The 23,838-nt window shown below is 36.9% G+C and overlaps 1 protein-coding gene across 1 annotated transcript in view; it reads left to right on the top strand.

The window, feature by feature from the left end:
• Positions 1-23,838, top strand: part of ZBTB20 (zinc finger and BTB domain containing 20) — a 590,333-nt gene that overhangs the window by 523,713 nt on the left and 42,782 nt on the right. The window contains exon 8 of the mRNA XM_089512479.1: positions 20,716-20,817. Within this exon, the coding sequence (XP_089368605.1) occupies positions 20,753-20,817 (65 nt within the window). The 5' untranslated portion in view covers positions 20,716-20,752. The remainder of the gene's footprint in view (positions 1-20,715; positions 20,818-23,838) is intronic.

Raw genomic sequence — 23,838 nt, 5'->3', positions numbered from 1 at the left:
TTTATATCTAAGTTAATTTTCTTTGTTTGTTAATTTTGTTTTTGCTTCCAAATATATTTCTCTTGGGAAAGGGTTTCTTTACACTCACATCTGTTTTATCATTATTGACCTGTTTCTCCATTTTATGTCTCAAGTTATTAGCTAATTTTATGTAAGGGTGGTCCTTAATAACTGAGGATACTCAAATGGAAATTGCAGGAAGGGACATGCTCTGGAAATGTTTAGTATTAATCTGCCTCCAAATGGACTTCAGCAGATAGATCTCTTTTGGTATGGTATATAACAAACTAAATAAAACAGCTTATAGACAAGTGAGATGCAGTTGTTGTTGTTGTTTTTCCAAGATGTAGTTATAAAGACCTGTCACAGCAGGAAGAATATATTTTTTAATTGTTTGGTTGTATTTGCTTTCATTTTGAAATGTGGTATTGTGATAGCAATAATACAGTGCGCCCGCGCCATACACAGGTGCACTATATGTGGCTTCCTGCTTACGCAGAAGCCGCGCAACAGTATAAACTGGTGCACACAGACACCGCCACTGCCACCGCATGCATATGTCCCATTGTTTTCTATGGGGTGCGAGCATACACGGATTTTACCTTATAGGGGGGGTGGAACGGATCCCCCGCCTAAGGAGAGGGCCCACTGTACCAGATTTTGAATTTCTTGATACCTTACATTTCTTTTCAACAGTCTATATTTAAAAACTGATCTATTCTGATAGAAGGATGGTATTTCTGGCAAGAATAGCAGTACTTTCAGAACATTCTCAGAGACTTTGGCATTATTAAATGAGCAGTGGACAGCAGGGCCAATACTACCACCCCCATGGACCATCCTCTCACATTTGTGGCCCCAAATCAGCTAGAAATGCAACTCAGAAGAGATTGTCACTTGTATTTTTCACTTACTCATTTTTTTTGTTCTTGGTTGTTTTTTTCCTGTTTCAGCAAGAAATGAAGATTCAACCAGTTTGAGGTGTATTTTAATGTATGTTAGTGCTGTTCTGGCATATTGGACATTGTGGTGTTAGTTTTTTGCCCATTTTTTTTTAAAAAAACTGGGGGTCTAGGACTTTGGGCTGCACTTTCCTCATCCCTATATAAAATGAATATGGTATACATATATGGATAGAAATGGGGAGATAATAATGTTAGCTGATAATTTTCATTGTAATGTACACTATTTTATAGTAGAATATTGGATTGACTTACAGGTTCACAGTCAGAATAAAAAGATTCCCACTATCAGATTATGAATGAAATAGACATTTTTCCCCTGTGGGAGGATACTTACACTGTCCAATTCTATTGTGATCTCAAAACTTTGCTATCTATGATTTTCTAAACTACACTTTGAAGCATATTTGATTGAATTCACAGTAGGTGCTAAAAGAAGATATTTTATATCTTGAAGAAAGAATTATACATTAGTTAACAAGTTTGGGATTTGGCATTTCTAAAAGGTTATTATCTTTTCATAAATAATCACATTAATTGAAAACATAAGCCTGCTTCTTGTTTTCCAAGCAATGGATGGAACGTAAACATCTTTCATGCAAAGATGTTCATTTCCAAAAGCAGGAAAACAAATGTATAGTGCTCTTAATGTTCCTCACAGTATGAAAGTAGGGAAGAACATACAGTCTATAACATTGATTTTAACCAACAAAGGAAATGTCAACTTGTGAGACACAAATCAATGTAACCAGGCTGCGAAGTGCAAACAAAGATGTGAGAAAACTATTTGATCATTAGTCTTCCTTAGAAAAGAAAAAAAAATTACTCTTTATTCTGTGAGATTACAGCATGGTATATACTAAAAAAGGGTGCACTTCATTACTGTGTATTCTACTCATTTCCTTTTACTAGAATTCCCATAGATTAGCCATACCTTCTCAGCATATAATACACTATTGTATACATAGGATTTCTTCACAGTCAAACCATAAAAATATGCATTCACTGGTTCTGAGACAGTCAACCCTCCAGATCCACAGATTGTTTATCTGTGGATTCAAGCATTCACAGTTTGAAAATATTCCAAAAAACTGTATAAATTACAAAAAGAAAATCTAAATTTTGCCATTTTATATAAGGGACATAATTGTATTATTCATTGTATTTAGAATCATAGAATCATAGAGTTGGAAGAGACCGCAAGGGCCATCCAGTCCAACCCCCTGCCATGCAGGAAATCCAAATCAAAGCATCCCCAACAGATGGCCATCCAGCCTCTGCTTAAAGACCTCCAAGGAAGGAGACTCCACTACACTCCGAGGAAGGAGTGTGTTCCACTGTCGAACAGCCCTTACTGTCAGGAAGTTCTTCCTAATGTTCAGGTGGAATCTCTTTTCCTGCAGCTTGTATCCATTGTTCCAGGTCCTGTTCTCTGGAGCAGCAGAAAACAAGCTTGCTCCCTCCTCAATATGACATCCTTTCAAATATTTAAACAGGGCTATCATATCACCTCTTAACTTTCTCTTCTCCAGGCTAAACATCCCCAGCTTCCTGAGTCGTTTCTCATAGGGCAAGGTTTCCAGACCTTTCACCATTTTAGTCACCCTCCTCTGGACACGCTCCAGTTTCTCAATGTCCTTTTTGAATTGTGGTGCCCAGAACTGGACACAGTATTCCAGGTGGGGCCTGACCAGAGCAGAATACAGTGGCACTATTACTTCTCTTGATCTAGACACTATACTTTTATTGATGCAGCCTAAAATTGCATTGGCCTTTTTAACTGCCGCATCGCACTGTTGACTCATGTTCAACTTGTCTACTTGGACTCCCAGATCCCTTTCAAATGTAGTTTCATTCAGCCAGGTGTCCCCCATCCTATATCTGTGCATTTCATTTTTCTGCCCTAAGTGCAGTACCTTACATTTCTCTGTGTTGAATTTCATTTTGTTAGCTTTGGCCCAGCTTTCTAGTCTGTTCAGATCATTTTGAATGTTGATCCTGTCCTCTGGAGTATTAGCTATTCCTCCTAATTTGGTGTCATCTGCAAATTTGATAAGTATGCTACCAATTCTGTTATCCAAGTCATTGATAAAGATGTTGAATAGCACTGGGCCCAGGACAGAGCCCTGTGGAACCCCACTGGTCACTTCTCTCCAAGCTGAAAAAGAGCCATTGTTGAGCATCCTTTGGGTTCGGCCGGTCAACCAATTACATATCAATCTTTATTATTAATGCTTAAGCCAAAGGCCATTCGCATGATAAAATATAAAACCAGTAACGGCAATTCAGAATTATAAAATATTCCATCAAATAACATCCAGATTTAATACATAATATACTTCCAGTCAATTAAATAGGACAACGTTAAAAGAAGAGAAAAAAAACCACTTCAAGGTTTGGGTAAAATCATCCACCTAACAATCATTAAAAACACTGGGGAAAAAAAAAAGGCTTCAAAGTTTAGATAAGGTCATCCCCCTGGCAATCAACTGCAATGTCTGCTATTACCCTTGCCCGAATTTTAATTGCTGCTGAAGCAAACAGTGAAACCTTATAAGTTACCTTAGAATCGATATCAGACAAGAGATAATAAATTTTTTCGGAAATGGTATTAGACTGTAAATTGGACAGAATAGATCCCATAAATTTATTTCTTGGACCAGTATATAGTGAGCAAGAAAACAAATAATGAGGCAAATCCTCAATTTCTGAGGCTCCACAAATACATAAATGGGAATCCTTAGGTGTATGTGAATATCTACCGTCAATCATGGCTGAGGGCATTGTTTGGAAGCAGAGAGCTGTAAAAGCCTGTCTAAGCTTTAGAAATGTAAGATTCCCTAGGTAAACAGCCATCTGATGGTCCAATTTATATAATCTAAACCATTTGGAAAAATTCGAATTATTAAAAGCCAGTCTATCCAGATGCACATCTTGGTTAAAAATATATTCACGGAGTTTCTCTCTTGAATTCCAACTGGAAGAATTCTCAATTAGAGCAGGATATGATTCAAGCAGCCTCTGGTGTCTTGAGCTCCAGACTTTGCAGCTTGATAAATATTGAAAACACAACTTAGGAAAAACCTTAACCGTAGAGTCTTTAACAGATCTCCAATAATTAAGTAAAGTAAAATGAATACTAGCTCTAATGGAAGGGAGGCCAACCTCAGCCCGGACCAAGGCTGCAGGCGTGACCAATTACAGATCCATTTAACAGTTACTTTGTCTAGCCCACATTTTACAAGCTTGTTTGCAAGAATGTCATAGGAAACCTTGTCAAAGGCCTTACTGAAATCAAGATATACTATTTCCACAGCATTCCCTTCATCTACCAAGCTGGTAATTTTATCAAAGAAAGAGATAAGATTTGTCTGGCAAGACTTCTTTCTCTGAAACCCGTGTTGACTTTTTGTGATTATGGCATTGCTTTCTAGATGTTCACAGACTCTCTGTTTAATGATCTGCTCCAGAATCTTTCCTGGTATTGATGTCAGACTGACTAGACGATAATTGTTGGGATCCTCTTTTTTCCCCTTTTTGAAGATGGGGACAGCGTTTGCCCTCCTCCAGTCTGCTGGGATTTCTCCTGTTTTCCAGGAGTTTTCAAATATGATTGCCAGTGGCTCCGATATTACATTTGCCAGTTCTTTTAGTACCCTTGGATGTAGTTCATCTGGTCCTGGAGACTTAAATTCATTTAGATTAACAAGGTATTCCTCTACTATCTCCATACTTATTCTGTGCTGAAATTCCCCTATTCTGTCCTCTGCTCCATTATCCTGCTCCATTTCATGAGATTTGAACATCCATGAATTTTGGTATCCACGTGTTGTCCTGGAACCAAACCCCAGTGGATACCAAGGCCCCATTGTATTATCTAAAGACTAAGATGGATGGTTGTCCAGTATTTTTTTGGACATCTCTTTTTATCAAGGATTACCTTGTTTTTTGTTTGTGATACTCTTATCATCAGAATGAAATTGTATAGGATATTTAAATGTCATCCATTAACAATGAGAGACAAAGTGAAGACTATTTGGGGTAAATTAACTATAAAGGTCTGAATTCTATTTTTAGTTTCAACTAGAGTAGACCCATTGAAATAATGGAATTTACCTCTGTATTGACTAATAATGCATGTCAGACTAATCAGTAGGATTCAGGCTAAAGAACCATTGGAAGAGAGGGCAGGCACTGAGTAGACCCACATCAGGAGAACCTTTCCAGTAAAATTTATAGACTTGATCAAGCATGGAGATTATATTTATACTTACTTTATTTTATTGTATTTCTACTTAAATTATTTCAATTATATCCGTTTTTCATATATTAATTTAAATTAATATACTCAAAAATATGCAAGCGCAGTCCTTCCTTTTGATTATTCTTGTTTTCTTATTTTGGTGATATATTAACGATCACACTATTGGAAAAATATATATTTTATCTACTTCAGCATTATTTACAAGATGAGGATTAGGTGGTCTAATACCGTGATTTGTAAACTGTCTGATGTAAGATATTAGCATTTTACTCCCAGTGTGGTAAGGAACAGTGTTCTATTTTTACCATTGGCTATAACTGTCTTTTTTGTTCTTTCCTGGAAACACTCCAGAGACCACCAGATGATAGTTCATGGAACACCACTAGTCTGTAGACTACCAATTTGAATAGCACCAGTCTAATGAAAAATGGTCACTTGGTCACAAGTAGACTACAGTAACTTTGAACTGAATGAGAAATTTCTAAGGTACTTTTTTTTTTTTAGAGACGCTTAGTAAGCTGTTTGTGAATCCACAGTCTCACCTGTCATCCTGCATTGCTCTATAGTAATTGAAAATTTCATATCTTTGGATCTTTAAATATGTAATCATTTTAAGTAATAAGACAAGGGTATGAATTCTAGCTTTTTAAAAAAAAAAAAAATGACAATTTTCTAAGAACATTCAGTACCCATGAAGGAAAAAGGTATAGGGTTTTTTTTCAAAATCTGAAAAACTGGCTATATTTGAATACATTTTTTCACACTTGATATTTAAAAGTCCATATATGCCTCGCTGCTCTGCTGTTTCTTCCATTTGTGAACTTTGTTAATGTGGCATAAAATGAAGAGTACAAGTGGATGTAGATAATGGCCAATCTGATTTTATATATGTTTAGTTGAAATTAAATTGATTTAAGTATCAGGTATAAAAAGTCCTTAGATTTTTCTTTTTAACGCTTCTGAAACTCTTAGGTAATTCCTGTATACCTTATACCTGCGAATGTATATTCTTTGCACCCCTACAGATAGTTACATAGGCATAGCTACAAGTATTCAAAATCCCTCAATTTATTTCTCAACCTTCCCTTTATGCAAAATAATTTTTCTTCAAACTTGTCAATTTGAAAAGCAAGCTATCCATTTCTTGTGCAAATTCTAAAGCTCTCTCCAGTCCTGTACAGCAGTTTCCAGTGCTTCCATTTCATCATGCTCTATCCACTTTACTCAGTTTTGAACATATTTGGAATTAATTAGGAGAGAGACAGAGATTTGTGACCTGGTTTTTTATATTTTCCTAAATAAAATAGCTTTGGACAGATTGACTTCAGTTATGGTGCATATTCTTCTCTTCTCTACCAGTCCATGAATGAATTCAGAACCAATTTTTAATGTAAAAAGATCAATGAAAAGCAAAAACAAGTTCCTACATTTGAGATCCTGTTTATTTCACAGCAGTATTTAAACCACATTTTAAAAAAACTTGAAGCGATAAAGCTCATATTCACCTCAGTTATAATATATATCAGTCATATTATTTTAATTATTTTTCCTTCTTCCTTTCCTTCTTTCTTGCTTTCATGACTGAGATATGTTAGAACAGAAACAGAACCAAGCAATTGCTGCTAAGCATAAAACACTGTGTATTTATTTCTGGGTAAATTTTATGTCGTGATATTTTTTAAGTTTTTCTTAGGTATAATACATGTGGCACAGGTGTGTAAATTTAGCTGGTTTATTTTGCCATTCATTATTTAAAGTAGTCAAAACTTAGTTGGGCCTTTAACTTGCATGACTTATGAAACTACCAAATAGAATGTGTTTGTAACACAGATGGTAAAACACAGTCAATTGCAGGTTCCATTTTCCAGATGCATTATTATTTTTTCTCTACTTGAAGCCAATTTTGTAAACTTAAATGCTTCCAGACTTAAATCTTAATTTCCATCTTAACTCACTGCTGTGACTATTTGCAAAAATCACAATTTCAGAAGTCACTAGGACCCTGGGGCAGATTAGTGTATACTCTGTTGTAAGGTATGGTGAACCAGGGTACCTCTTGATATATATCTACCTAGTATAAATACTGTTGCCCTGGATAAAACTATGAACTTGGTTAAAGTTTCTTCAGATCAAAAAACATATGTTTGGGCCATGATGGTGTTTCCTTTATCCTGTGGCAGGAAATCTATGTTCATATTCCCAAGTCTGGAGAAAATTAAAACTAGTAATTAGAACAGAATAACTGCATGTTACAAAATTTGCAGTGAAGAGAAAACAGTGATTGTCTTTCTATCTGCATGTTGCCACATCCCAATTTGTTAAATACATGATCCAACAAAGGGCTTAGGTGATAGGCAAGATTTGTGTTCCCATAATATTATTCAACAGAAGCCCTGTAGCAATATGAAATGAATGTGGACATTACTGAAGTAAAATTTGGACAAAAATAGTCATGTTCTCTACCAGTTTCAGAGATTAACAGTGCAATCCTGTGTATGGTTACTCAGAGGTAAATCCTATGAGATAAAGTAGAGCTTGTTATGAAGAATGCTTAAAATCTATATCTGAATTTTTGCATTTGCTTCCTCAAAAGGAGTCAAAGAGATGTCCGAAAACTACAGAATCAACATGACATTTTACTTTTGATTCATATTTTAGCATCAGATACCTATTTTGATTCTACATTAGTTTATTCTTTTTAAAAAATGATAACATCAACTGAATCATTAATGCTTTTAAGGGCATTCCAAACATTCTGGGGGAAAAGAACAATTTAAAAATGAAAATTTGAAACCAATATGAAAATAGAAAAGTAAGATTATTCCTTAAATTCTCCATAGTTCAGAATATAATGATCAATTCTTGTCCTTTGCTGCTTCAAGGGGGTATTAAAAAACCACGATTGCTTCCTTCGGTGACGCATTGGGAGTCATAGGAGAAAGCATATATGTATGTCTTGGAGGCAGACAGATTCTCTACCTGAATATGCCTTGCTATTATTAGATGTTCAGCTACCAGGGGGTATGTAAGACAACTGAAGCTCTGTTTTTAACAGAGACATTATTCATGCTACTTGTAACAGTAACTGTCTCCAAATGAAACACAGACAAAAGTCTGGAGAAATCAATGTCGGCTGAGTACAGCCACTCTCCTGATACTTCCTGCCTCTTGTGTGCTGCACTCAGGTTATTGAGACTAGAGATTACTTCTACTTCTGAATCTCTTGAAGTTTTCCAAACTCACTAAACTGATGCATTTGTCAGGTTCTCTGTTGGAGACATTGTGTGTTCAAGAGCCATAGCTATGGACAGAAGTCAGATGTTTTACACTTTCCCCAACACTTCCTTTGTTTGGTAGAATGAGAATGAGGTTGCTGCAGGCAGAAGGAGCACTAGTATATTTTCTTATTTACTATTTTTATGAGAGAAGGCAATCAGAATAACTAGCCATTCTTCTATAGTAGGATATTCTACATATTTTTGTTAGCAATTAGAAAAGTTACCGGAATAACTTTCAACTTCCTTCTCCTTCACACGAATTGTGAAATGTGTAACCACTTGATTGAAGCATGAACACTAGAGTACTCTTTAAGTTCCACACTTGCAGTGTAAATTTCACTGTTGCATGTAAGATGGAAATATTTCAAAAGTTTTTGTCCACAGGATAAAATTATGGGAGTCATTGCATATTTTGTTTAATTTTTTTTAAATATTAAATCTTTTTTTTTTTACAAAAACTTTGTGAATGTTACTTATGCAGGATACTTTTTGAGTGTAAAGCCCCAGAGATCTTTTTCTAGTCCCAGACATTAAAGGAACAAAATCCCACTTGTATATTATCCTATTTTTTAATACACAGAGATAATGCTTCTTGAGCAACTCTTGTGGCTTTTGAAAAGTCTAATATTCTCTTAATAGATTCCAACCAAACAGCTAATACTTGAAATCAATCACTGTAATTGTGTTATTATTATAACACTTTATTCTTAATGTCCTGTAAAGTCACTTTTACTACTAATATTTCAGTTGATAGTCCCCCTCCCCAAAGACTCCACATCAGTGACAACATTTATACTTAAAATATTCCCTTTGTCCAGAGTTTTCTAGTCTATAAAAGTAAAAGGAGCTAAACAAGAGTGAGCAAAGGAAAATATGGAACTTAAAAAACTTTGGCTGTTTTTATCATAATAGTGCAGTCATAATTATATATAATATGCAATGTTTTTATGAACATTGAGTCAATTTTAAATGTATTAACAAATGTTACTTTTTAACTTAAATGTTTAAATATGATATTTTAATGTTTTATTGACTCTAGAGATGATGATAGAATTTACTTCCCATGCCATAAAAAAGGTGATTAAAGCCACATATATTCTTAATCACATGTGGCCTTGCATCTGCTTCCTTTCATGCTCAGCCCAAGCTGTTCACATTGGGCCTGTGGAGAATTAGATTCAGGATAGACTACATGAACTTCAGATTTTATGTAAAACTTATAACATTGCATGACCTACTCAACACCTTCTTTGCATTGGTCTTCTGTGAAAATGAGAACAGTGCTCAACCTGGGGGAAATGGAGCAGATGACGCAATAGGGGGGATGCAGCACAGAATAGGTAAAGAGGTAGTACAGGAATACCTGGTTAATCTAAATGAATGCAAGTCTCCAGGGCCAGGTGAATTACATCCAATGGTATTAAATGAACTGGCAGAAGTAACCTCAAGACCACTGTCAATAATCTTTGAGAATTCCTGAGAACAGGAGAAGCCCCATCAGATTGGAGGAGGACAAATGTTGTCCCCATCTTCAAATAAGGAAAAAATGAGGACCCAAATAATGACTACCCAGTCAGCCTGACATCAATACCAGGAAAGATTATAGAGCAGATCATTAAACAGATAACAGTCTATAACCACTAAGAAAAGAATGCGGTGATTACTAAAAGTCAGCATGGGTTTCTCAAAAACAAGTCATGCCAGACTAATTTTATCTCTTTGATAGAGTCACAAACTTGGTAGATGAAGAGAATGCTGTGGATGTAGCGTTTCTTGATTTCAGTAAGAACTTTGACAACAATGGCTCTTTGTCACCCTGGACAGAAGTGACTAGTGGGGTGTCACAAGGGTTTGTCCTGGACCCAGTGCTATTCAACATCTTTATCAATGACTTGAATGATGTAATAGAGGGCATGCTTGTCAAATTTGCAGATGACACTAAATTAGGAGGGGTTGCTAATACCCAGAGGACAGGATTAGAATTCAGAATTCAAAATGACAATAACAGAAAACTGGACCAAAACAAACAAATGAATTTTAACAGGGAAAAATTTAGGATATTACACTTGGGCAATAAAAATGAAATACACAGATATAGGATGGATGATTTTGATTATCACTATCACCCAATGAATAGGGATGGTTTGAGGGAGTTAGAAGTTAAGGCACTGAGAATGAGTAGAAAGAAATAAAAGAGGAAAAGGTATCTCACTAATATACGATATAATGACTTGTTTGTGTTGGCCAATCCTCACTCTTTGTATCTTGCTCTTGATTTTGTTATGTTTGCTTTGAAACTAGGTCAGGGTTTGTAAACCAGGGTCCCCTTGAATCCTAGGGTTCTGTGAGAGGTCACTAGAGATTCTGTGAGAAATTGTGATGGAGGAAAAACATTCTTTGAACTGTAGATATAATAAATTTCTGTACCGGTTCCCTGTGACCTGAAAATTATTTCAATGTTTCCTCCAGGATGAAATGGCTGAGAAAGGTTGGTCTAGGTTTAGAATAAGGTCCAAAACACTCTGCAGAAATAATCCACCTTGAGACTGCTTTAACTGCCCTGACTCAGTGCTAGGGATTTTTGGGAACTGTAGTTTTGTGAGACATTTAGATTTCTCTGTCAAAGAACTCTGGTGCCACAACAAACAATTCCCAGGATTTGCTAGCACTAAACCAAGGCAGTTAAAGTGGTTTCAAACTGGATTATTTCTGCAGTGTGTTTTGGATCAAAGTCTCCTTTGCTTGGGTACAATAGCCTCTCCTTGAATTTTTGCAGTAACCATCATGCACCAGGATGGAACATTTTACTATCCCAAGATTCTGTTTTCTTACAGCATCAACAGAGAAGGGGACATAGAACATAGGCATTCTGTGGCACTGTTATCTAACAGCTGAAAAGAATTTCCCTAAATTTCAGCCACAGTGGCTAACAGACAAAAAGATCAGGGATAAAAATGCCCAAAGAAATGTTTTTTGCATATATTTTTGGCCCCAAACAATGTATTGTATTGGGCGAAAGCCCAATGGACCTGAACAAGGAAAAGTGGTGTACTCTGGTTGTGATTACGTTGGCCCATTTGGAGATTTTTTTTTTTAAAATGATGCATGAAATTTAACAAACAGGAAACAGGCTTACCTGAAGAGGAGGAGGCCAGCCACTTCAGTTGTGTGTCAGTCTCTATGGACCACAGACTTTTAGGGGGAAGACCAATACAAACCTATCAAAAATATGTTATCTTTATAACTCTTTTTGAAGCAATACAATTCTTCATATTTTTTTAACACTGAGAAGTTAAACGTACCTCCAACAAGATATCAGACCAGCAGGATATTAAACCATTTACAAAGAAAAAAGTCAATATCTCTCAAACATTCCAGACTTAATTATCATCACATTACTAGCAGGATAATGAGGGAGGGAGAGAAGGATGGTGGTAGAGAGGAAAGGAGGGGATTGAAGAAATTCAATAACTTTACATGAACATGCTTTAAAAAAAACCTCTCCAAGTTAATTTCTGCAAGCCATTCCTCAAAGAACAATATAAAAATAGCATCATGTTTGATTTGGCCCGAAGATGTTACTGATTAAGACAGCATTACAGTATTGGTAAATCAAACAGGTTTTAAGGGAAAAAATACCAGTCATTCTTATCTAATGTTTTGTTGTTGTTTTGTGCTTCCTGAAAAATAATCTCCTCCTCTCAGACATCTCTGTGATTTGGAACAGATTTTGAAAAATCACCAATATTTTGACAGGGTTCCTTGGCAATGAAATGTTCCTAAAACTCATTTGTCATATCTAGCCAAAGCAATAGATTTTTATGGATACATTGTTGCAACATAGCCAATTTCTATGCACACAGTCTATGGTATTTTAGATGGTGACATCTCTCTTTCTCATAAGAGGAGCCCTTTGAGGAAATTATGCTTTCCCTTATGAATAAGTTTCAGTCTGTCCCTCAGCTTTCTCAATAATAAAGCAACTGCACTTTTACTATAGTTCTGAAGTAAATAGTAACTATAACCTGTTTCTGTTCAGCTAGATGTGCAATAGAAATGATTTTCAGTTCCTTTAGAGTACTAATAACCATTATTGTTATTAAACTACAATTGTCTGATAATTAATTGAGCCACGTTTTTATACATCCAAACAAGCCAAGTCAACCAAACTCTCTGAATTATGAACTAACACTCTGAATGATGAAACACATAGTCAAGTACAGAACTTCTCATCCTTACATGAATTCTAAGTCTCTCAGTTGGGCTACTAATTAGACTAACTGGCTCTTTCCCCTAGCAGTCAGGAAGAAGCTTTCATCAAGTATCTCAGATTGTTTTCTGTTTAATTTTTGGATCTAATCCCAGAACCTGCTAATAAGCTTCTTCGTTGGATCTTGTTTCATGACTGAAGATGTTTTCATTCTTGATATATACTTGGATTAATATGCCTCTTTCCTGCGTTATCTGGCTCATCTCAGAGGATGCTATTTACCTAGCAGTTGGAAATAGATTAATAAATTGAAATGGAACATTCTGATGGAATTTTGTAGAAATTATTTTTTCTGTAGACTCAAGGTGACGAGAGATCCTCCTTTTCCCAGTCATGTCCTACATTTCAGCATTATGTCCAAGGATCCCAAAGGAATTGCAAAACGTTCTCTATTCTGAGCCATAAAAGCTGTCTTTGTGTCATCGGGTCCCTCTAGCTCAACAGATTTATTACTGCCTCACCTGCTGCAAAAGACTACAGAGAAGACTATGACTGACCATGTGGTGGTTTTGTTTTGTTTTTGTTTTGTTTTTTCTGATGGAGTTGTGAAAAGGAAAGGAGGATCTGATTTGTTGAAGCAAATCATTGGTGGGGGGGGGAGTGTGCACTTTGGATTGAGGAAGAAGCAAGAGGGTCAAGAGAGCAAATGGGAAAACAGATGACAGTAATAATTTAAATGTAGACTTAGTCAGTGTTTTGTTGCTAGTAAAATACAATTTTATGCATTTCTTTGCTCCAAGTTCTATAAGTATATTGCAAGCCAACAAGGCTTGAGGATGAAGCAAGCTTGTTTTCTGCTGCTCCAGAGATTAGAACATGGAGCAATGGACGCAAGCTACAGGAAAAAAGATTCCACCTTAACATTAGGAGGAACATCCTGGCAATAAGAGCTGTTTGACAGTGGCACACACTTCCTCAGAGTGTGGTGGAGTCCCCTTCTTTAGAGGACTTTAAGAAAAGGCTGTATGGCCATCTGTCGGGGATGCTTTGATTGTGATTTCCTGCATGGCAGAATGGGGTTGGACTGGATGATCCTTGTGGTCTTTTCCAACTCTATAATTCTATGATTCTAAGGCATTTTAATGAAGATAAATTCATCAGAAAAATATGGTTGAGTACATAATAAAATGCAGTTTATGTAACGTAGCTGTAAATAAAACATTTGAAATTGATTTATATTTATATTAGTGTTTTTAGCTTTTATTTGGTAATGTCCTATATTTTTCTTTATTATCCTACATTTTGCAGTGTCCTCTCCTCCTTTGTGGTTATGATATCTGGCCACCCTCTGTAGCCCTTAATGATCATGGCCATGATGGCCACCTGGATTGCCATCTGTTGGGGACACTTTGATTGAGTGTTCCTGCATGGCAGGGGGTTGGACTGGATGGCCCTTGTGGTCTCTTCCAACTCTATGATTTTATGTTTTTATTATCAGATTTTTAAAAAGCTTACATGTTTCCCTTAATGGGGCAGCAGCTCTTCTTCTTCACCCTCTTGCATAATTTGAACTTGAGAGCTCACCTTCCCCATTTTTTTCAGCACAAGTACTCAGATCTTGTCTGAAGTTTATCATTAGTTGATCTTCCATCTAATTCATTACCACTGATTCAGCACTTTCACACTTGACAAGATGTAACTGATTTCCTAGTTTTATAGTTTTGAGCAGCTTAATTATACAATGGATCCAAAGTTTGGGAGGGGGGGTTCTGGGACATAAGAAAACTATGCGTAGTGCATCTAGAATCCATCAGATTCAGTTGTTACAATTGCTGGGATTGGTACAGTATTGTGGTTAGAGTATGCTTGAGATGAAATGTAAGCTATAGATGAAAAGACTCTGTCAAGGCATTGTTTTAGACCAAATAACCTTCTGTGGATTGACATTAAATTTAGATTTAAAGGATGCTAATGCATGGCTAAGCATGATGCATCAATTCAGAGACATATTGTGGATTACATTGTGCTATGTACATTCTAAATGAAACAATGGACCTCCTTTTCATCTTGGGATTTTGAAATCTAGGAATCATATATTACTCTTCTGCTGTCTCTACAGCTCACAGAACAGAGTTTCCATGGCTACAGTTATGCAGGGTGCAAGCAGCTGTCCAGTGTGGCAACTCCTGGGGTCATAGTCCTTTGGCATCTGCTCAGACAGCAACAAATCTACACTGGTTGAGATAATGCCTGATACTAATCCTTCAGTGCTTGAGTGGGTCAGCAGTGCTAAGAATATTGTTGGTATCAAGGCTTTTGAAATTGAAAATATTGTGTGTAATAATATGTATGTCTCTAAGCTAAATAGTGTAATATTTCAAAATTCTGAATAAACACTCTCCCCATGTCCTTGAGTGAACTTTAAAAACTGAAAATTCATTTGATTTTGACTGTGTTGAAAGTTTATGTTTCTCATTGCCAAACCTGAGCTGCAGTTGGTTAAGCAAGAACTACAGCTTGAGCAAAGTGAAATTTTATAGGGTGTTGGGTGAAAATGCAACAGAGAACTAGTAACAGATAAGTTTTATTTTAAAAAGAGACTGTGTGACAAACACTGGGAACATGATGTAGGCTTTTGCTGTATAAAAATACATTGCATTTCCAGATTTCAATAGAAGAAGGCCCTTGAGAATAGAAAGAAGGGTATTTGTCTTTACTATTTCCAGATGCTCCCAAGAAACTGGCCTGCTTTTAGCAAACTCTGTAGCACCATCCAACCCTTTTTGGAATGGACCAGTTAAAGGGAATTGATCTGTAGAGATGAATAAATCTTAAGTAATTATCTTGTATTATGTATGATACATAAATGCTAAGATACTTTTTCCTGGTAAGTTAGAGCTTTCTTATTAGGAAAAAAACTCTCGATATGGTGTCTTTGTAGTACAATGATTTCCAAATGGAAAATAATTCATCTACTGTTAAAGCTTCACTGTTTGTTACATTGCCTCCAGAAGTATGTAAAAATCTCCCTTCACACAACATAGCTGGGGACATAGCTTCTTCTAGCTGCAAAAACTGGCTGCCACCCGAATAGGCACAATCTGTTGACTATGGCACAGCACAGTTTCCAAAATGTACGGTAGTAGCCCATATACAGGGAATTCCTCCACTAATGATCAAGAATCCCCTCCATTCCTTTTTTGTACAATCTCTGAAATTATTTGTGAATTTTGTTTGTGTCTAAAGGTTTTTGATAGGTTTAAATTTGCTATTTTGTCGCACAACTGCTGTTCTGAAAATAAGCGGGGAGAAAGCCAAGGCCCTCAAATTTTTATCAATTAAATCATTTCAAAGCAGTTATAAATTTAAATCATTTCAAAGCAATAATCAAATATCATTATCGATCAATAACTAATATTTATAGAAAATAGACTTGTATCTTCTTCTCCTCTGTTTACTGTAAAATGTAAGTGCTGTTTACAAGTTTTTGGAAACTTCTATCAAAAGCGGTACCTTTCTTTTGTTTTGGCTAGCCATTGATCCTACACTTGCTCTCTTGTCAGTAGCAATGATTTAAAACTATAGTTCCAACAAAAAGCAGCAAATGCTTTGCTTCATCGTGGATTGATTTAAATAGCTCAACTAAGAAATGGCCATCCCACCCCCTGCACACCAGAGGCTGTGGAGCTGGGATGGGCTTTTTGCTGCCCTCCTACTGGTGGAGACCAGGGCAGTTAAAATCATGCCATGGCTTGTTGCCATGGCATGAGGCTTTAGGGGGTGTGGTTAAGGGCATGCTTTGCCTGTCATCCCCTGGGTGTCTCATTCTTGGATTAACCGTCAACCCACCCACCCGCCGCTGGTATAGTGTGAAGTTTCACTTGGTTGCCTAGGGGCTGTGTAGGAATTTTTCCCCTTTTCCATGGGGTTTTTCGCCTACACCACACTGTTTCCAGTGGCATAAGGGAGATTGGTTGAGGTGGAGTCACAGTAATACATGATTTGGTTTGAAATTTGTTGATTCTAATTGGACGCATTTATTTATATTTTGCATAAATCTTTGGATTTGATCTGAGCGAGCACTTTGGACACCCTACTGGGTGTTAGGAAAATTTCTGGAAGCACCTCTACGGGCCTTGCAACCTGGGGAGTGGATGAAAGAAATGGACCTTGGGTCTGGCTGGAAGGTATACCCCAACTTTAATCTTTGCAGATTGGGAAGGGGGACTTCTTGCTGGGCTTCCTTATGCAGGCTGTCCAACGGCAACCCAATTTATGGACTGTCGTTGAGGGCCCAGGTGTTATCGTCCTTGATAAGCTGCAGAGGTAGTCTGCGGTAAGACACCGGTATGCAGCTTTCCCTGTCTCCCACATTTGTTTTGGTTATGATACTAGTTACATTTCCGTTAAGAACTTAATAAATAGGTCAATAAATGGCCCTGTTTTTAACTCATACAACTTGTGTCTGGTCTCTTTATTCCAGCTGTAGGGTAGCAAAGGACAAGAAGAGACTAGATCACAGGTTAAAATCAAGTTTGCCATTTTGAAATCATATTTCCTGAATAAATGTACATTGTAACTAGTTTTTTTCTTAGTTAAATGTGCAATTCACAATGAAGTCCTGGGTATGTCTGTTTATAAATAAGTCCCATCTTAATGAGTTCAGTTGACCTATTCCCAAGTGAGTACATATGTTTTACCCTTAAAATGTGATTTTGTCATGGGTTGCACATCTAATACCAATCAGTTACCTAAAAAGCCCTCTGCAGAGTTCTCTATCAGTTTTCTGTCATTAGAATCATTTTGTCATTGCCAGTTTGCAAATTAACAAATCATGACCACACTTACATGTTCCCTTTTGTGGATAAAACAGCAGTACAGTTCTACACAAAATAATTTCTGAATCATCAGTTTAAGTTCTTCAGTCCATTGGAGTCATCCTATTTGCATATTTCCTAACAGTGAAAACTACTTTACCCGAAAACTACTTGAGAATAAGAAAATGGTAATATAATTTCCTCTTCTCGGTGATACCAAAGAGGAGTACTCTAGCCATTGTTTTGTTGTGCTAAAGGTAAAAGTAGATTTTTGTGATAATCTTGAGCTGGTTGGTTATTGGTAAAATGGGCTTTTTATTCTAGAACACCCTGACCTTGGTCTGCAGGCTTTGGTCATTTCAGCTTGGTGAAATGTCCGTTTTGTTGCTGATCTTTCCTTGTGCTCTTAGTTGTCAGCTGTGCCCTCTGTCATTTTCTTTCGTTTTCTGAATTAAGAGTTTTATTTCTGTAAGATATGAAGGGTCATTTTGAGAGTTATGAAGAAACCTTTCTTGATGTCATTTGATTGAGGTCCATATATCCTTCCAAGATAAGGTGTTTTTTTAACAGTCAAGAAGAAAAACATAAAATGAGCCATAAGAACAGAAGCCTATAAAGACCTATTTTTTGTCTCCATAGTGATGAACTAGATATCTGTGGGAAGCCCACCAGCCAAATATGGGTGCAATAGCATACTCTTCCTTGTTTCTTCCAGCATCAGATAGGTATTGCCTCTGATGCCTAACATACATTTATTGTGACTGGTAAGCATTAGTAGGCTTATCCTCTTATGAATTTGTCTAATCTCCTTTTCTTAAAGCTATCCAAGTTGAGAGTTATCTTTACAACTTGTGGTAGAAAATTCCAGTGTGATCCATGAGGAAATGCTTCATTCTGTCTGTTTTGGACCTCCTGAGATTCAGCTTCACTAGGTGATCCCAGGTTCTAGTTTATGAAAAAGAAAAACATGTCCTTATCTACTTTCTCTATAGGCTTTTTAATTTTATATATATCTTTATCATGTATTCTTTATTTGTCTTTTTCTAAGCGAAAGAGTAAACGTATCCTGTTCCACCCTCTTTATTATTTTGGTATCTATTTTCTTCATCTTTTCTAGCTCTCTGATAATACTTTTTGGAGTGCAGTCATCAAAACCTAGCACCACATTCCAAAGGAGATCACAAGATAGATTTTTATAAAGGCTTTATATAGTGACAGTTACATCTAAATTCTTTACATAATGACCACCCAACACCGTCTTTTTCCCAGCAGTCAAAGTTTGCAAAGAAGTTGCTTAGCTATCTCCCACAACTACAGTTTTTCAATACTGCAACATACCATGATCTTAGAACAGGAAATTTTGAATTTTCTTTCCTTTTGACTCCTTTTGTCATTTAAACCCAGTGAAGGATAACTACAAGGAATTGGAAAGGTAGAGTGTCTATAGATAGTTGTGAAAAAATATTAGGGATTGGAGAGGATGGAGTGACTTGTTATAATTTACCTCTGTAGGAAAGGAAACTGTGGAAGTCAGTACACTTAGACACTTTCTACCATGTGTTTTCTGTTTTAGTTTCAGGGTAAACGCACCTTCTGCTTGTGTGCATTGTAAGTAATAGGATATGACAGGGCATATCAGAGAAGTGGTGCTGATTAATGAGCAGCTCAAGAAAGGAGGCCAACAAGTGATGAAGGGTCACAAACCAATTTATGAAGGGGGGAAAGAGGAGTATCAAAGCATTAGTATGAGGAGTTGTGTAGAAAGGATGTTAATCAGCATTGCCTTTTTAAAAGCTTAAAATATTTTTGCTGACTTTATTCTCCTGGCAAGACAACACCATGTATAATTGGAAAAATAAGCCTTTTAAACTATATCTGCATGGACCCCACTGCTTTCTTTTGAGAAGAGAACATTCTTTACTGAATGGTAGAAAACTAATAGTTGCCCTCGCTGGAACCACATGAGTAATTTATACCTTATTATGAGGAATGCGGAAAATATACTTTTCTTTGCACATGTTTGCATGGTTTGCACATGTCCAATTGGAATTTTCATATTCATTGTATAGGAGGTGACTATAATTATGTATATTCCCCTGTAATACACTAGCAAGAAATGTTGCTGTGGGAACAGAATTCAGCATCCTGAGAATCCTGGGTTCCATTTTGTTTTATTTTTATTAGTAAATTTCTCAGTGTAATAGAAAAATCAGCTTGATGTCTGATGTTTCAGAACACTTGATGACATTCCTAAAGTCAGACAGATTTTAGGCAAAATTGAGGATGTACCCATACTGCAGAAATAAAGCACTTTGACACCACTTGTCATGGCTTCATCTTCTGGAATCCTGGGATTTATAGTTTGTTGAGATATTCAGCCTGGTCTGTCAGATAGCTCCAGTGCTTCACCAGACTACAAATCCCAGGAATCTGTAGGATAGACTCATGCCAGATAATATTATAGTCTTAGATATAAATGCTTTTGTCTGTTAACTCTAACTGTAAAGGGTTTCCCTCTGTGATACATTTTAACAAGAATAATGAAATTTGTGTTACATGTACCCCCACTTTAGAAAGCAAATACTGTATATACTTGTCTATAAGTCTAAAAATTAACACCCAAAAATTGACCCCAAAATTATTTATGGGTCACTATGGTAATGTGATCGCAGCTCTTTCCCATTTCCCCATGCAGTCAGCAGAGCAGTTTATTTCTCTCTTGCACCAGGCAGAAAGAGTCCTAACTGATTAATTGCTGTTAAACAAACAGAGAACCTCTCCCACCCTCGCTGTCTGGGTGATGGCTGAAACCAAAGTTGAAACAACTGCTGAAACAAAAGCCTCAGTTAGAATCTCTCTTGTTGTACACACACATACATACTCTGAAGGAGCCTCCAAGTTTTACCCTCGACCTACCCATGGGTCATGGCAAAATCTGTAATTTTGGCCCGAAAACCTGCCTTCGACTTATACATGACTAATAGTAGTAGTAATAATAATAATAATAATAATAATAATAATAATAAATTTTATTTGTATACTGCTTTTCCATAGATCAAAGCGGTTTACATACCTTATAGTCGAGTATGTACAGTAATGACAGTTTCTCCAATTCTGAAACAATGGCAGTTGTTTACTAACTGTTACGAAAAACCCTCTCACGCCTCATTTTGTTTCTTTTCAGTACAGGCACAGCTTTTCCCCATTTTCAGCCCCAATGAATGTCTGCGCTAGGTCCAAAGCTTGGAGTGATTTGCCTGAAGAGTGACAACATTCAGAAACCACTGTAAGTTAATTGGGTATCCTCTGCAAAATATTACTGTTTGGATGAATAATCTGAATTTTGCAAAAAAAAAATCTCCTCTTGGAGCAGTTTTGATGCCACACCAAAAGTCCATATCTTATCCTATTAGCGCAAGGGCTGAAACAGCAAAAAGATTACTGGTATGCACAAAGGCCTTGCTGGCAGTATTCTCTGGACTACAGAAGTTATGTCAGTTCCCCTTTGGACACAGCACAGATGTACAATCAGATCAGACCTTTAGAGATTATATTGAAGAAACCCTTCCTGAATTCTTTTAAGGCACGTCTAAGACATCAAATGCTGCTAAGGCTCCAGACCAATTATGTGAGCATGAAGCACTACTCAGTGAAGCCCCTGCAATGAACAGATACAGAAAACACAGCATACCTTCCAGAGGTGCACTGAAGCCACAGAACAGGAAATGGAGTCCCTTAATATGATATAGGACTTTCATATCTCCAGAAGCAGTCTTGAAGCAATACTTAAGAACACAGAACACAACGGTGTGCTGCAAAGCAGTAAATAAACCATCTTAGGGGGCTGGTACAAATATCATCAGATACTGACCAATACAATAGGCCTGCTGCATTAGCAGGATAACAATCCATAGATTAGATCATCTGCAGCTTGCTACACCTCATATTATTCAATGGTGTGTGTGCACATGGATGCATTGATGCGGATGTGCACACTTTGCCACCTATTGATCCTCCACGTTTGTTCCATTCCATGGTGGGGGGGAGAAGGGATGTATTGTCAACTGTATCGCTAACAGACAGATAATTATGTATACAGAATTAAATTTTATTTAAGGGATATAGGGAGTGATTTCAGGATCTCTGAAGTATGACATTATAAACCAGCTCGATGGCTCATATCTTTGAATAGAACCATGCCTATGACAAACGTAGAGTGCATCATCTGGTTAGAAATAAATGCCTGCTAGACACGGTTGAGAACAGTACACCCAATTAGCACTTTGTGGGTCTTGACAATAAATAAAGTACACTTTATCACATGATACATTATATATGCTAATGGAACAATAGATTTTGTTCTTAAATGTATAACACCAGTTAGTTGACACATGCTGTCTATGAAGGGCTTTGTGCTTTATATTGTGAGGTATTACTGACCTAATCACTTATTTGCAACTATATTATTTTACTGGGAAAGGAAAGATAGCTTTTAAATGCCAACCTGCTTAATAACTTCCACCTAGTATTTTATTTGCAAAGTTTTCTTAGTGTGCATTGACCCTGATAGCAGGCTGGTTCAATTAGCTTTTGTATCGACAATGGACAACTTTTTTATTTCTTATATATGATTTGTGCTTCTGTATAGAATTTTTTTGATCTGTTACATATTTTTGATGAAACTTTTCCCTGTGTTTTGAAACTAGATGATAATACAGAGAACTCTATTACATTTATTATTAAGGTCTTAATTTCTTAATAAAGGGATATTACTTGTACTCTTGATCTGGAATTAACCATTGTATGGATTTGTCATGTGCTCCCCCTGCCACTAATTGGACATTTTTTTAATGTAGCCTATCTATACTGCTTACAGATTGATGAACATGGTGGCGGGATCCACCAACTGGAACCTTCTTACCAAAGAAGGCTATGTTTCTTCCACCAGCAGGCAAAGACCTTTACATTCAGGCACGACTTTGGTGTGTGACATGGCTTATTGCGGAAGGGAGTTTATTCAGCTGCTGGCTTTATCTCTCTTGTTGCATTTCATTGAATGCCTTTTTAGGCAGAACAGTGTGGAGTTCATTTAATGTGTGCATATATAAAAAAGGAGAGTCCTGCCAGATCAGACCAAAGGTCTGTCTAGGCCAGCATTCTGTTCTCCCAGTGGTCAACTAAATGCATATAAGCAGGACACAATTATATGTTTCCTCTAATTCCATGCCCCACTCATGTTCCCCTGTAATTCCTACTGCGAGACATAATGGATACTTTTACAGTTTCGTGTTTTAACTTATGAACATTTCATTTACATTCCATGATCCTGAAAAAGGTCTCTTAAACATTCTTATATCACTTGTCCTTTATAGACCATTACATTTTCTGGTGAATGGCATGAATGAGGCCCCTTGAAAGATGTGTGAATTGAAACTCCAGTCTAGTTCTGTGGAATGTGTGGTATGAAGAGAAGGGGAACTCAAGTCAACCCTGAACAATAGTGTCTTGACTTGTTTTCTAAAAGTTTCACAAATGTCAAATAGATACAAAGCAAGTGCACTTACTACCTAGCAATACTTCTCTGTTCCTCCTACAGCATTAGGGAGAAGAAAGCATGGTTTTAATGCATTGTATGCCTGCAAGTCATTCCCAACTTAGGACAACTCTAAAACAAACTGATCATGACGTTTTCTTAGCAAGATTTGTTCAAGGGTGGGGTTGTCTTTGTCTGTCAGGCTGAGAGTGTGTGACTTGCCCAAAGTCACCCAGCGGGTTTCCATGGCTGAAGGGGATTTGAACCCTGGCCTCCAGAGTTGTAGGGTGTAATCATACCACAAAATAAAGCAGTTTGATATCACTTTAACTGCCATGACTCTCCTGTGGAATCCTGGGACAGACAGACTGAATATCTCACCTGAAAGACCAGGCTGAATACCTCACTAAATTACAAATCTCAGGATTATAGCAATAGCAAGTACATTTCTATATTGCTTATCAATGCACTTAAGCACTCCCTAAGTGGCTTACAATGTCACACTGTAAGCTATTTGCCCCCAACAATCTGGGTACTCATTTTAGCAACCTCAGAAGGATGCTAGGCTGAGTCAGTCCTGAGCCCCTGGCTGGGACTGAACTCACGACCTTGTGGTTTGTGAGTGAGTGGCTGCAGTACAGGCATTTAACCACTGCGCCACCAGGTCTCTTCAATTCCACATGAGTCATGACATTTAAAGTGATCTCAACCTGCTTTATTTCTGAAATGCAGCAACATCTGTAGTCCAACACTCAAACCACTACATCATTTTAG

Source organism: Sceloporus occidentalis, unplaced genomic scaffold (assembly GCF_023333645.1).
Source record: "Sceloporus occidentalis isolate IW3139 unplaced genomic scaffold, rSceOcc1.0.p SCAF_2, whole genome shotgun sequence".
Taxonomy (NCBI): Eukaryota; Metazoa; Chordata; class Lepidosauria; order Squamata; family Phrynosomatidae; genus Sceloporus; species Sceloporus occidentalis.
Note: the sequence above shows the minus strand (reverse complement) of the source record. Positions and strands in the feature narration are given on the sequence as shown.